The following is a 14,535-nucleotide window of genomic DNA, read 5'->3' as shown; positions in this document are numbered from 1 at the left end:
GCCAAACCAGGCCACAAGTTATGATGGTATTCCTCTGTCAGATCCAATCGTAAGGAATTCCCGATTGTGCTGCGATTTGGTATAGCAGCATGTATCTTGTTGCAATTCAGGAACAGGGATCATGGCTTTCAGGTCCAACAGACTTTGCAATCGCGTTTCCACTGCTACCTTCTTCTGAGGGGAGTTGCACTGAGATATCATAAAGGCATCCGGAGGAATGCAAAGAAATTCTAGAGCATAGCCATCCCGAAACACTTTGAGGACCTATTGATCCAAAGTAATCGGGACCCACCTGTGATAAAAGTGAGATAGGTGCCCACCTATATTTCCTGTATCAACAGGTGAGCTCGCAAATCTTCATTGAGAAGATCAAGGGGCTCCACTTCCGGAGCCCACATCCTTCTGAGGCCTTCTGGGGTGAAAGGACTGAGACCTACCAAAGGAACGGGATCTTGGGGAAGATGCTCCCCTATAAGGATGAAATCTCCAGTAATCTTGAGAATGGCCACTTGCCCAAAAAGTCTGAGAAACCATCTACTTCTCCTCTGGCAAGTGAGGAGCTTGGGATTCCCCCCTTCTATTTGTCTTCTTTTCCAACTCACTGCAAAACAAAAGTGAACCCTTGAAGGGCAGCTTGGTGAGATTGGACTTAGAAATAATGTCTGCTGACTATTTGCACAGCCACAGCTGCCGTCTAGTTGCTATAATAGAAGCAACTCCTCTGGCAGCTGTGCATACCTGGTCATAGCCTGCATTAGCTAAGAAGACTGCCCATGGTTCTATCATAGATCCGCTATCCGAAACAGTGCTGCCAGAGTCTCAAGAAAAATGCAAGGTAGCTCAAGCTACCAGGGCACAACAAGAAGCAATTTGCAAATTCATCGCCACTACCTGAAAGGCTTGCTTAAGGATAGCCTCAATCCTCCTATCCTGAGCATCCCTAAGAGCTGCTCCTACTTCCAAAAGGTGGCTCGTTTAGTGACAGAACACACCAAAGCATCCACCTTTGGGAAGCACAACTGCTCTCCGGCCTGCAGATCCAAGGGGCATAAACACGCCAAGACATACCCCACTTTAAGGCTCGTCTCTGGCACACTCCATGCAAGGTCAATCAGCTCCAGAATCGCATTCAGGAGGGGAAAGAAACATGAAGCCTTGCGTAGGGTGACAATATGGGGTTCTTCTTCTGCACACCCAAAGAATCATTTCCAACCATTTTGAGGGTGTTCAAAGTCTGAGCGATCAGGCTCAGCAACTCATTTCTATGAAACAAACAGAAAAGAGTCCTATGTGGCTCCAAATCTGGGGGAATAAGAACATAAGAACATGCCATACTGAGACAGACCAAGGGTCCATCAAGCCCAGCATCCTGTCTCCAACAGTGGCCAATCCAGACCATAAGAACCTGGCAAGTTCCCAAAAACTAAGTCTATTCCATGTTACTGTTGCTAGTAATAGCAGTGGCTATTTTCTAAGTCAACTTAATTAATAGCAGGTAATGGACTTCTCCAAGAACTTATCCAATCCTTTTTTAAACCCAGCTACATTAACTGCACTAACCACATCCCCTGGCAACAAATTCCAGAGTTTAATTGTGCGTTGAGTGAAAAAGGACTTTCTCCAATTAGTTTTAAATGTGCCCCATGCTAACTTCATGGAGTGCCCCCTAGTCTTTCTATTATCCGAAAGAGTAAATAACCGATTCACATCTACCTGTTCTAGACCTCTTCCTCAATAGGGGAGCCACTATAAACATCATCAGTGTCAGCTAAATCTACATCCATTCGAACATCGTCAGGACGTGTTTGCCTGTGGTGGCAACACGGGAGAACTCCAAGCATGCGAACCTAAAGTAGCAGGTATTGCCAACTCAGACAGATGCCCCTGTAGAAAGGTCTGTAGTCCCTGGAAGAATGCCACCCAGGAAAAGGAGGATGGCTCCATACCAGGCCCCACATGGACCTGAGAGCAAGTGTCCCCGGCAGATGACTCAGCCAGTGGATGTCGCCTCTGGTCCCACTCCCCTCAAACCGTGGGGATGGACCAGTGTCAACAAAATCAATACGAGGCAAATCCCCCCAAGCATCCAGGCAGTGCCGACGTAGGCTTGCAGAAAGCTCTAGTTGTATCACCCTGATGTGGCATGCAGCACAATTAGGTAAGCGCTTAGACTTTTTTGACCTCTTTGCCATGGTTGGTACGTGCTCAATACACACGTATAGACATGCGCCTAACTAGATGCACAAAATGTGCATCCAGAAAAAACCCACTTAGCAACCCGCTCCCAACATGAGACGCGGATCTACACATACAAGGAGGCCTTCGCCAAGAAGGAGAAACCTAAGAGCAGGACATAGCCAAAAGGCTGTTCAACCCGCAATACCTGAGCTGCCTCCACACCTCACCAAACTCCCTAGAGACGTATGCGGGAGAAGCCAAAAGCCGAGGAGGAAGACTCGGTAGGAAGAATCCTCATTAAAACAGTTCCTCTCTTTTTTTTTTTTGTGTGTGAAATAAAAACTTTTACCTGAGCTCAGCCCTCCCTGTCTGAGAGCAAGAATGGGTCCCAACTACAAGAGGAGAGGCTGAAAGCCTTCACTGCCGAGCCTCTCTCGGTCTGCAACTGCTAATTTTTTAAGTCCACGCCAACCAAGGCTACTGGACTAAAGGCTCTCTACTGAGGGAGGGACCGAACAGTATCACCTCAGGAGGCAAGCAGTGCTATATAATCTTTTTTTTTTTTTAAGGCAATCCCCAGTAGAGAAATGCATGTCCACCATCTGCTGGAGACAGAGAATACTGGCAGGCTAATGTTGGGTTGGGACTATATATCCATGAGGTTGGCTTCTTACTCCATTTTCATTTGCCGGCAGAGGTGCCTAACCCACTGGTGGGGATTGGCCTGCCTGAATGCAGAGGAAAAAAATGCAATAATACGTGAAGAATGAAGCATTAATAGTTAGAGAAGGTTGCAGGGTGGGAATTTTCACAGTAGAGGTCTTCAGGAGGTGTCCAGAGATGGTAAAGGGATAAAACCTTCATCCTTCAGCCTTTGCAGTCTCATCTAAAAAAGGGACCTGCAGAGTCTCACATGCTCATATACCACAACATCTTTTTGCTGATGTGATAAAGGTATTATGACATACAAAGATTCCAGATTTCTCCAGGACCAATAAGGCTATTAGAACTCTGTACTTGATGTGGTAGAAAAACACAAAAACAGGTAAACACTGAAATTGCGAAAGTCTTTAAAAAAAATCCCTTTTCTTGATTTTCCTAAACTGATAAAACCTAACATTGTATTTATTTATTATCTGACTTGATATACTGCCTAATCCCAACCAGTCCCTAGACGGTTAACAATTTAAGATTTACAATAGTAACACATGTACCACACAGTCGCAGAAACATAAAATTAAGACTCTACTTTCTCCTGCATCATCACAGAATAATCAGCAACAAAAACCTATGAAGGCTCACATTGAAATTACACAGGATACTGCTACTGAGTGCTGGTAAGAAACCAAAATGGAGCTGAGGAATGATGACCTAAATCATAAGCAACACAGCAGGAACGTTCTCAAATCTGCAATGGTTGACACTGAGTCACTAAGTTTGATTTGATGTGTGCCAGGTGTGCCTTTGGGGGAGGGTATGGAGGAAGGTGAGTTCTCTGAGGCCCATGAGGACATGGCTGCCTTGGAAAATGATTATGAAGAGGTAGGTGTGGATCCTGTTGAAGGAGAAGGTGAAGAGGAAGGAGGAGAATATTAAAGTATATACTGAGATGATAAATTACCTGTGTATGCTGACCGTCATGCGTCCCTCTTTACAATGAAAGAAAACGCCATCCATAATGATAGCCCACTGGGTCCCAAGGGCGGCAACGAGGAGGCTGAACCCAACAGCACTGAATCCAAATCTTCTCAAAAAGGCCAAAAGGAAACCAAATCCAAGAAACACCATAACATTGACGTCTTGAAGAGCTGTCAAAAATGGTTTGACACAAATAAGATGGTTATTTAGAGAAACCTAAGGGCATGTCCTTTCTGAACACTTCCTGGGTTTCCCATCGCCTTTTTTTTTTCTTGCAAAGAGAAAGGGAAGCCAATTGGAGGAGATACTTAACAAGTGAGCTGCTTTATGAGCATACAGGCAGCCACATGGAACACCCTACCAGAGGAAATGGTGAGGACCAGGACAGCGAAGGAATTCAAAAGGGCATGGAATAAACACTGCAGATCCCTACAGGTGAGAGAAGTGAAATGAGAAAAGAGGCACGTTTGAAGGATCCGGCCTCCTACAGTTACAAAATCTGACAGCAGAAAACTAAGACATGAACTTTATAGTCTTGGGGGGGGGGGGGGGAATCTGGGAAAACAAGCAAACACAGGGGTGACACACCAATGTAAATCAAATAGCACACGAGGAAGTTTAGGTATACAAATAATCAAGGGGGTGACTTACCGATGCGACACGTAATACCCTTAACCAATTAACCAGGACACAACTCAAACAAGTAATCTACAAGGCCCAGACCCTGATAGTCTGTGAATCAGATAGGATGTGAGCTTGCTGGGCAGAAGGGATGGGCAATTGTGTCCTTTTCTACCATCATTTTCTCTGTTTCTGTCTTTACGTGTGAGATTTTACACTGTCTTTATTTTACTTTTTTTTTTGCATGTAAGATGATGATGCTGATCAATACGTAATGAGGAATTTTTCTCCTCTGGGGTGATTGGGGCTTTGATGAGGCAGTTTTATTATTTTCAAAACTGCAATCTAATTTTAAAATTGTATGATAGGATAGGTAAGCAGCCAGAAATATATAGGAAAAACATGATAGTTCCTAACTCTTTAAAAACAAATTTAAAATAAACTGCCACGTAAGGTCCTATTGGAGCTCTGCGCTATGCACCAGAGCAAACTGCATGTCAGCATTTGAGTATGAAATGTACCAGGTATTTGCCCCATGGACATGAAGTGTTAGAATGTCCTCTTTAGAATTGTCCCCAAGTCATTTGTGTGCTAAGAAATCTGGGATAAATTCAATCCAGTGTGGCTATTACAGTGCAGTCAACTTTCAAAAGCTATTCTGTTGGATATTTTTCATGGTGGGAATTAAGGATGTGCTACAAAGGCTCAGATGCCCTGAACTGGATAAAGTTGTATTTCTTTTCCTTTTATTTGCACGATAGAGCAAAAAAAATGGTCAGGACTTACAGAACAGGATTGGCCTTTCAAATAAAGGACAGCTAGCCACTTGTATAACACATTTATGGGTATGGCTTTAAATTTATCATCTTAATTCAGTCTGGGTAATAAAATTGTCAGAAAACTGCTTTAGAAATTAAATCTCCACCCCCAGCTTTTAAGATTTATGATGCATATTTTGAATAAGGCTCTGACAATCAGGAGGAAAGGGGATCAAAATGCGTTGAACAAGAAATATGAATGTTTTAATTCTTAAAACTCCATCTGTAATATCGAGAGTGCCCTTATCAGCCCCCAAACATAGTCTCCTGTGCCAGGCTGATTTTAATGCTCACCGCACCCTTTCAGTTCATCTTGCTTACGATGTAAACCTTTGAAGAAGCCTCCGCTATACATTCTAGCATCATCTCAAACTCCATGCTCTATGCTGGGTTGTAAAATATGTTAATTTGCTTAATCCATGTACACCTAAAAACTGGATTTAAAAACTTGTTTAAATATGACAGCATGACCACACTCGCGCAGGCTTCTCCTCATCTTCAAGTCTTCTTCCTGTGAAAGCCAGTTCCCCATCTTTTTCAGAAATATTATCTTCTAGTTTCCATGAAATGTAGCTCCTCTCCTCTGTGACCTATCACAAACTACGCTTGCTAATTTATTGAATTACTCTGCTGGCATATCTGTCTTTACCTAGAAGCATTGCATGGTGTGATCAGTGCCGCACAAGCTTTTATAAATGGTGAATAGTTTACACTGGCTCTATACATGTGCTCTTTCCCCTCCAACTTATTTGCTGGTCTTAACAAGATAATCTTTTGAAGACACAGAAGAAACTGATTAGAAAAACGGTGCTCTTTAAATAAGTATTATACTGTCAACATACAAAAGTTTATTTGTTTTTTATAACCTTCTTCTAGAACTACTGTAAATGCATTCGAGGAAAGATCTTTCTTGTCTGTTCTGTGCAACCCACAAAAGTTATATGGTTTTTGCATTCATTACAATTGTCTTGGAAAGCATCATTACTTTTCAGTAAGTGTAGCAGAGTAGACTCCAACTGAAATGTATGTGTCCTAGAACTACTCGACTTACCACTGCAGAGCAAAACATTTTTTGCGAGTCTCAGTGGCCCTTAAAGTGCAATGCAGTATAATATTATATTATGCTTCACCCAGAGCCCTACCTGACAGAAATTATCTGTCACCTTCCCCTTCAGTTCCTTCAGGTGGTAGGAAGCAGCTGAGCCCATCCTGACTGTCAGTCATTGCATGCAGACACTGCTAACTCCTCCACCAGAAACCAGGACAGGACATCCATAGAAGCAAAAGGGTAGGGTGGAGATGAGAACTTTCTCCATACCTTCCAACTCACCTCATTTCAAGGAAGTCCCCCTTGTTCCCTCATCATTTGTCTCCATGGACTTTCCTTCCATCACCCCCTCATAAATAGCAGGTGCATGCCACTAAAACTCTGAAGTTTTCAAAAGTGCATCCATTTGGTAACCCCTGAGCCTCTGATGCCCTAGAGTAAACAAGGACTCTAAGGTAGGCACAGAAAGTTACCAGTTTGTTTTCTGGAGTGCATAAAGCTTGGCAAAAGAACACCCGCACCCCTCTCCCTCTTGCACTGAGCCACTAATCCATAAAAGGAGACTGCCAGATCCAGGGGGAGCAAAAGACGATCCTCTGTACTTGCTATGGCTATTGTTCATCGTTGCATCTGGTTGATTCATGTGTCACATGATCATTTAATAATATTAAATACATTAAACCCCACATATTTGGGGTTTATTAGCTAAGTTCCTGTTCTAAATAGATAAAGATAGTCAGTGGTTCACTTGTTTTCTTAGTCTCCAAATAAGGCAACAGAATTCTAACTACTAAATAACCAATGGCTACTATGACAACTGATTTGGCTACCATTTGGCATCAGCTGATGGCCAGGCCAGAAAGGCACCAAGCTTACAAGAGATTTCAGACTAGGATGGCATCAAGGGCCATTCCTGGTTTCCTACTTGAAAAGGAATCGCACCATCCTAGGTAAAAATAGTGATCAGTATAAGAGGGAAGTATATTAATATACATAAGAAACATAAGTACATTCATGTGTCAGTTTAACCTTTGGAGCTTACTAGCTCTGTGTTCCTACTATTAGTGCATTTCACAAATGCCAACTCCAAGAATCAAAAAGATAGAAGGAACAGAGAAAAAGGCTGGTTATGGATGGTTAGCACTCAGAATTCACCATTAGGTTTGAAAATCTGAATAGCAATTATTCCTGATACATTTTCTTTGACTTGCAATGAGAGAATTGCATTACAGGTTAGTGAATTTGAATCTTGAATAGCAAACTTCAGAATTTGCATGGCAGATTGTTTGGTGAACCCTTTCATGCATTCAGATACATCATTTTTTCCCTGCAGAAGTAATTTTGTAATATAAATGATAAACTCTTTATGGCAAAGACTGCATAACTTCATACCTTTGCATAAAACATATGTTTATTAAAATCCTATCTTCATGATTTCTAAACAAACTACATTAGTTCACACTGCAGCATTAGGTTTGCACAGTTGCAAATTAGCGCATTTAGTATCTAAACAACTTTGTACCCTCACCTGGATAGATCTTGATGATATTGCCGTTGCTTTTAGTGGGCTCAAAGGAAATTAAAAACAAGAATATGATTATAAAAGTAATTTCCAAAAGCAGTGCCAACCATGGCAGACGACCTCTGATGCTGGGTGTATACCTAGGAGCCATTCTAATGCAAATGTAAAGAATATATGTATGTTCCAGTAAAAAACATTTGCTCCAGAGTAAGTCATGAAATGATAAGAAAACCCAAGAGGCGTTAGCAAGGAACAGCTCCTCTTATCTCTGACAGGCAGGTCACAAAGCACATTGGATGCATTTAAAACATTTTAATGTTTAAGAGCGCCATCCTGCAAAAACAATTACTATTTTCAGTACCTCGAGTTACACTTTGGAGTACACACAATTTGGTTTAAAAGAAAACAGCAAACAATAAGTAGGACTATACTAACCTTAGATCAATGTTTTACTACTGTCGTTTTACTGAAATTCTTTAAGCAGTTCTCCTAAGCTCTTGGGAAGCTGCTTTAGGAAAACAAATCACAGATTACCTGTCTTCACACAGGATCACTATTGGTTCACGTTGGCTATGATGTCACAAATGACATCACATGTGCTCCATGTTCACATCGTATTTCAATGCACGAGAGGTCATTCCTGACACCTCTGCATGTCCGTTTAGAGAATTCTCAGCTGATTTACTGCTTCTTGTCTGTACTCCTGAAATACTGCACAGTGGATAGACAATATAGCATTTTTAAAAACAAACTATTCACTGCCATGCAAAAGACCTGGGTTCAGTTCTTGGGGTGGCCAGCAATGGAATTCTGCAGAAGCAGTATTTATGGCCCATTATGGGCTGTTTTAATGTATTTCTTTCTATGCCCACAGAAGATTTAGGAAAGGCAGAGAAAATATAAATAAACAGTGATATCTAGACCAGTGGGAGCCAATGCTTGTGATTGGTATGATTGCTGAATTGCATGGGAAGGATATAAAAACAGGAGAAAAAAATCTAGAGGTAGACTCATGGCACCATAACACCTCAGAGGATAGTTCTGATTGTGGTCGAAATCCAAAGGAGCAGGAAGAAACTGCCTGCTCTTAAAAAAAACAAAACACATTTATTATTGTGAAGTATTTAGGGAGAGGGGCAACTCTAGTTGCAGAAATGCGTAACATGTCTTCATTCACAAAAATATGACTGAAGGTGTAATTTAAACCATGACAAAACACTTAGATATGAATGGGACACCCTAGCATGATGTCATTTATTATATTTCCACCAGGAGCTATTTTAACTTGTTAGTGATTTTAGTTTTCATACAGACATCCCCTTCAAATACCAGAATATATAGTTCCCTAATGAAAGAGGCGAGTGTGTGAGGCATAAGACACAGATTAAGAGCTTTATTTCTTAAACTATGAAGCCTCACAGCTATTATTGTATTAATGAGGTAGTGACAATCACGCATATGCATTCACTTTTGGTGCTTTTCAACATCTTGTTGGTACCATGCATCTGATATTGCCCATCTGCAACAGTGGATGTCCCATGCAATGGTAATATATGCCCTACATGAATCTATTTCTCCTTCCTCTGCTCCCCCACCCCCATGCTCCCCGCTATGATCATTTCACTACCACTCCTCTCAGAATGATATTGTAAAAATAAATGTTTCATAAATAATGTCACAGTGTGTGATTAATATATCACCTCTGATTTTTAGTAGTAGACTGCAAATACAAAATACATAGATTTATGAATTAAAAGAAATCTATACTACATTGGCTGGGTTGAACTAGGATGTTTCCCCTTACTACTCACTATACAAAAAAAACATGTAACATTCTGGTGTCACCTCAGTAACAATGACACCTTCATTATCAGATACTTTGTAAAGTAACACAAAACTCTGCAAAAAAAAATAAAATTATATATCCATTCAGAACCAATATATCAAACTTGACATTGAACCACCGCCACAGTGCTTTCAGACCTGGTTAAAAAGTGTTCATGAAAACATGACAGCATTGTGAATAACAATTACCTTTCTAGCTTTTGTGCCATCTCTTTGGAACAATTAGTTCTAAATTTCCACTCCAGATATGCTTCAGGGTCACCACACAACATTCTAAACAAAGTCAACGACCCCACAGAACTAAGACAAAATAAACTCATTATATATCTATTTTCAGGCTTAAATGGCATGCCAAACCAGGCCATTGTACAACAAAGTTACATACATGTGCAATGAATCCCTGCCCCAAAATGCATTCTAATGGGATACCTGGAGGCTCTAAGTTAACTTCCACGATACTGCTGCTCACAATCCTGAAGAAATCTCATAAGCAATTCTCAAAAATAAGATTACTCAGATATGATTCAAATGTATCTTATCAGCTTCTCCTAGTTTCTTACATCCAGCCAAAGACAACACGAGCAAAGACCAAATGTTTGTGAGAGAACTAATGTTGATTCCATTTTTGTAGTCTAATGAATACATTTTGGATGTCTACAAATGTTGTTTACCTTTTTAAAGAACTGAATGAAATTAGCTCACATACACAGAATTTGCATGCATTAAGAACTAAAGTAAACCTCACTACCTTTTTAAAAATAAGATTAAAGAAAATCTAGTGATTTTTCAATATTGTTCAGTTTAAAGAAATACAAGAAGTCCATTCCTTGGAGTCATTACTTCTAGAAACAGGTTCAACCAGAGTTGGCAACCCTAGGGAAATAGAGACTTGGCCAAGTTGAAGCAGGAATTTCAGCCTCTCACTAATCCAACTCCTTATTTTTCACAAATAAACTCTTACAAATTAGTTCAGCTAAGTAATCGTGATTTCTCACGGAAGAATACATGATTCCAGCTGTATCAAGTCCTCGCCTGGATAAAACTTTCCATGTAAATGTATGTGTATTGTTTCTAAGATGTCACTACATCTTGACTGAGCAGCAATGTCACTGAACCCATCACTAGAGGATTTTTAAAAGTCAACAACATTCCATGCATCCAAACTTAGAAATATGTACATGTTTTGGAAACCAATGACTCGGTAAGATTTATTTTGTCTCCTTTTCTGTGTTTATGGGAAGAAAGAAAAAAAGCTTCATAAAGCAAGTCCTAAGCTTAACCAAAAAACAAAAGATTTCCCTTTTGTTTTATTTTAAATTCTATTTTTTAATGTATCCGGGAAAATGCAGTTTAAGGATTCTGCTACATTTTCCTCACTCCCGAAAACTGGTCACTTATAATGCGAGTTATATGGAAAGTCATGCGGCCTAGTGGCTCCACTGAACTAGGAAGCAGGAGACCTGGACTCGAATTCTGCTCGGGCAATTCCCATCCCTCGAGCTTAGAAGCTCCTTGGACTTATTGGAGCCCCACGGGAGTTCCTGGTTTGGGGCGTAATAAAAAGCAAGGAGCCCCCAGCAGCCGCTTGCACCAGCACCGCGGACGGCCTCTGTCCCAGGCCCAGCCCACCTCCTGCAGACGTGGAACCAAAACAAAACCAACCCATGTTTGGCCACCCTGTGCCTCGCACTAACCCCGCCCACCCGCGGCGGCGGCCCCGCCTCGGCGCGGCGCCATTGGCCGACCAGCTGTCATCCAGCGCTGCCTCGCCGCCCTCATTCGTCCGTTCCGTCCTCCCTCAGGTAAAAAAAAAAAAAAAAAGCCACACGCGCCAGCTCCGAGGGCTCCTTTCCCCCGCAGCTGTCTACTGGTCAAGCGTCACCAGCAGCCAGCGGCGATTGGCGCTCTGCTCTGTCAATCCCGCGCAGCGGTTTCCCGCCCCTCCCCCTCCAGTCTGAGGGGCCTTTGAAAAGAATAATAATAAACCAGCCTCTCTCCCCCCCCCATACTCCGCTGTCACCTTGCCTCGTTGCAGCGATTGGCAGCTTGTCTCCCGGGCCGCGGTTGGCTGGCCCCGCTGCCGCTCATTGTTCCCGCTTCCTTTCCACCCGTCTGATTGGCTGCAGGGTTGCGTCCATCACAATGCGAGTCGGCGTGACGTCGCGGCCGCGTTGAGGCTGTGCTAAGAAGCCAGGAGGAGGGTCCTAATATTTATTTCTTTGTTTCAAAAAAAACGAAAATAAAACCTCTGTCCGCCTAATTACTCCTGCGGGCGGACGTGGGGGAGAGAGACACTGAGATTTTTTTTTTTTTTTTTTAAAGAAAAACATTTAAAAAAAATTGTCCTTTAATTTCCACTCCCTCCTCCCCGGCTGGACGGGGCGGGGAGGCTCGGGCGGGCGCAGGCGACGGGAGGATGAAGCGGCGGAATGCGGACTGCAGCAAACTCCGGCGGCCGTTAAAACGGAACCGAATCACAGAGGGCATCTACGGCAGGTAAAGGTGCAAAACGCAGAAGAGAGAGAGCGGTGAAGGAGAAGGGCTGAGCGCGACCCGGCCAGGTCGCCTGCGGAGCGGGGCAGAAATGTGACTGGAGAGGCCGCGAAGGAGCGCTAGGCCTCGGGCGCGGAGCCTGTCAGGTGCGCGTGACGGGGGAGACCCTCCCCTCCTGGTCCCTGCACGTGTGGGCACCCTGAGCTCCTGCCCCTCCTCCTCCTCCTCGCTATTGCGGTAGTAAGGAGCGTGGCCTGCTCTTGGGACTGGAGATGGTGCGGCCCCCGCTTTTGTGTACCGGTGCCCGGAGAGAGCAGGTGTGTGTGTGTGTGTGTGTGCGCGCGCGCTCCTGGCTGCAGCGTGTATGCACGGACTTCTTCACAGGCGGCTGAAACGTCGCTCTTGTGTCCGTCCTGTGAAGGTGGTGTTAAGGCCAGCAGCAGCCAGGAAGAGGAGAGTGGGCTTTTTTTTTTATTTTAATGGTTGTTGGGGAGCTGTCACATTCGGCTAATTGCTTTAGGCCCTAGCTTCCCGTATCTGGGCCAGCGATCCCGCGGCCAGCCAGGTTTTGCAGTTCTGGTCACCCCCATATCATAAAGAATGTCGTAGAGCTCGGGAAGCCAACCTGAAAGGTGTGGGAATTGGAACATCTCTCATACTTACTACTGCTGCTACTTAACTTTTCTAAGAGCTGAAAAAGTTAGGTGTCTTAAGATTAAAAAGGAAGAAAGAGGATATGATAGAAGTTTACATGGCCCTGAGTGGGGAAAAAAACAAACTACAAGCAAGCTGTTGTTTACCATGTCCTTACTACTAGGGCCAGGGGGCTTCCAATGAAACTGTATGTCAGTACTTTTAAGATGCATGTAAGAAAATAGTTCTTTAATCAGTGGGTAGCTAACTTGTGGATTCTGCAGTTGTGGATGTAGTTATTGTAAGCAGCATAGTAGGGTTCAAGAAAAGGTCTGGATTTATGTAAAAGCTTTATACCATGCACCCTTCAAAGTTTGGGGTGGGGTACAGTTCAACATAAATGCAATCCAAACAAACATAAAAACAGATGTGAGTCTAATCACAATGTTTACAAGTGTAGTGGTATGGTTTATGCCTTTGTCCTAGAAGTCTAAGACATAAACAAATACTAAAGATTGAGAGGAGGGGGAGGGGCCTGGGTTAACAAATATATATCTAGATGGAATACATAGATGAGTTGTGGTTTGAGTCTGTCTGATGTTATTTATAAGGGGTCACTGTCAGAAACCGAATGCTGGGCTAGCTTGGTATTCTTATGTTTTCAGGATATCCACAATGAAAATACAGAGACCCCTGTATATGCATCTATGCATCTCTGTCTACCTCAATCGCACACTTATTGTGCATATCCTAAAAACTAGATTGGACAGGTTTAGTACCTTGTGCTTTAGGCCCTTACAGTTGCATGCAGGTTGGTCTGCTGGGTTAGATTGCACTAAATAGTATTTTAATTTCTTGGCCACATTGGATAATTTACATAAGCAAGAATTTTGGTATGCTAGTTACATATCTCTGGAGAGAGGGTTTTAAGAGGTTTGAGAACCAAGTGTAAACTGATGGCAGTTGACAAAATGTATTATGTGTTAGGAACATGACCCCCCTCCCTGGGATGAGTTAATACTACCTACTTGCATTCAAGTCCTAGAAATACTGTTTTATAGAATAAACAATTGTGATAAGTTTGCAACAGTGTTTGGGTGCATCACATCAGAATGTATTGATTGTCCCTGGAGAATAAGATTTAATGAATCCTGTCTTAAGAGAGCTGGATGCTATGTGGATTTGAAAAATACAGACTGAGAATACAGATTTGCTCTTTTTTAAACCATGTAGTCATTTAAATTTGGAAGCTGCTAGCATTTCACCCAAGTGTCTGAAACTAACCCTTATCACTTAATGCCCTAATGGTTGCTACTTCCTTACCTTCCTGCCCTCTCTCTGGCCTGGTCAGCAGGAGAGTGGGACTGGGAGTCCAATGCCTCTTATTGTTCATGTTGCCACCATTGTCTTCTCTCTTTCCTATGCTGGTTAGATCTGCTGTTTCTCTGTCTGGGGAGAGATATGAACCAGTGGCTGCAGGAGTGGGTTAGAAGTGTTGCAACTGCTGGTTCCTCCTCCTACTGGCTGGGCTGTAGAAGGAGACACTGAGCAGCTGTTCTTCACCATACAGGCTACAACAGAAGGGAGTGATGGCCCCGGGCTGCATGGGATGAGGGTGGGTGACCATGGAAGTGGCAGTTGCCCCAGTTCAACATCCCAGAGACAGCCCTGTCTATTTTAAAACTGAATTTCTGCTATACAAAAACTGTGCCACACTTTTTTTTTATCACCAGGAATCT

At 42.8% G+C, this 14,535-nt stretch overlaps 2 protein-coding genes across 8 annotated transcripts in view; one reads left to right on the top strand and one right to left on the bottom strand.

The window, feature by feature from the left end:
- LOC115100707 (RH-like protein) overlaps positions 1–11,835 on the bottom strand; it is a 30,738-nt gene extending 18,903 nt beyond the window's left edge. The window contains exons 1-2 of one of the 3 annotated variants that reach the window (XM_029619441.1): positions 11,696–11,835; positions 3,800–3,986 (exon numbers count right to left, since the gene is read on the bottom strand). In XM_029619441.1, coding sequence (XP_029475301.1) covers positions 3,800–3,966 — 167 coding nt within the window. In that variant the 5' untranslated portion in view covers positions 3,967–3,986; positions 11,696–11,835. Of the gene's footprint in view, positions 1–3,799; positions 3,987–7,831; positions 8,295–11,690 lie in introns of those variants that run through there. The other 2 variants (XM_029619440.1, XM_029619439.1) reach the window with 2 other exon arrangements.
- MACO1 (macoilin 1) overlaps positions 1–14,535 on the top strand; it is a 105,548-nt gene that overhangs the window by 7,591 nt on the left and 83,422 nt on the right. For 2 of the 5 annotated variants that reach the window (XM_029619438.1, XM_029619434.1), the window contains exon 1: positions 11,932–12,166. The exons of 1 other annotated variant lie outside the window; for it this stretch is intronic. In XM_029619438.1, coding sequence (XP_029475298.1) covers positions 12,087–12,166 — 80 coding nt within the window. In that variant the 5' untranslated portion in view covers positions 11,932–12,086. 2 more of the 5 variants (XM_029619437.1, XM_029619436.1) reach the window with 2 other exon arrangements.

Source organism: Rhinatrema bivittatum, chromosome 11, assembly GCF_901001135.1.
Source record: "Rhinatrema bivittatum chromosome 11, aRhiBiv1.1, whole genome shotgun sequence".
Lineage (NCBI taxonomy): Eukaryota > Metazoa > Chordata > Amphibia > Gymnophiona > Rhinatrematidae > Rhinatrema > Rhinatrema bivittatum.
This window is presented reverse-complemented; position numbering and strand designations above follow the sequence as displayed.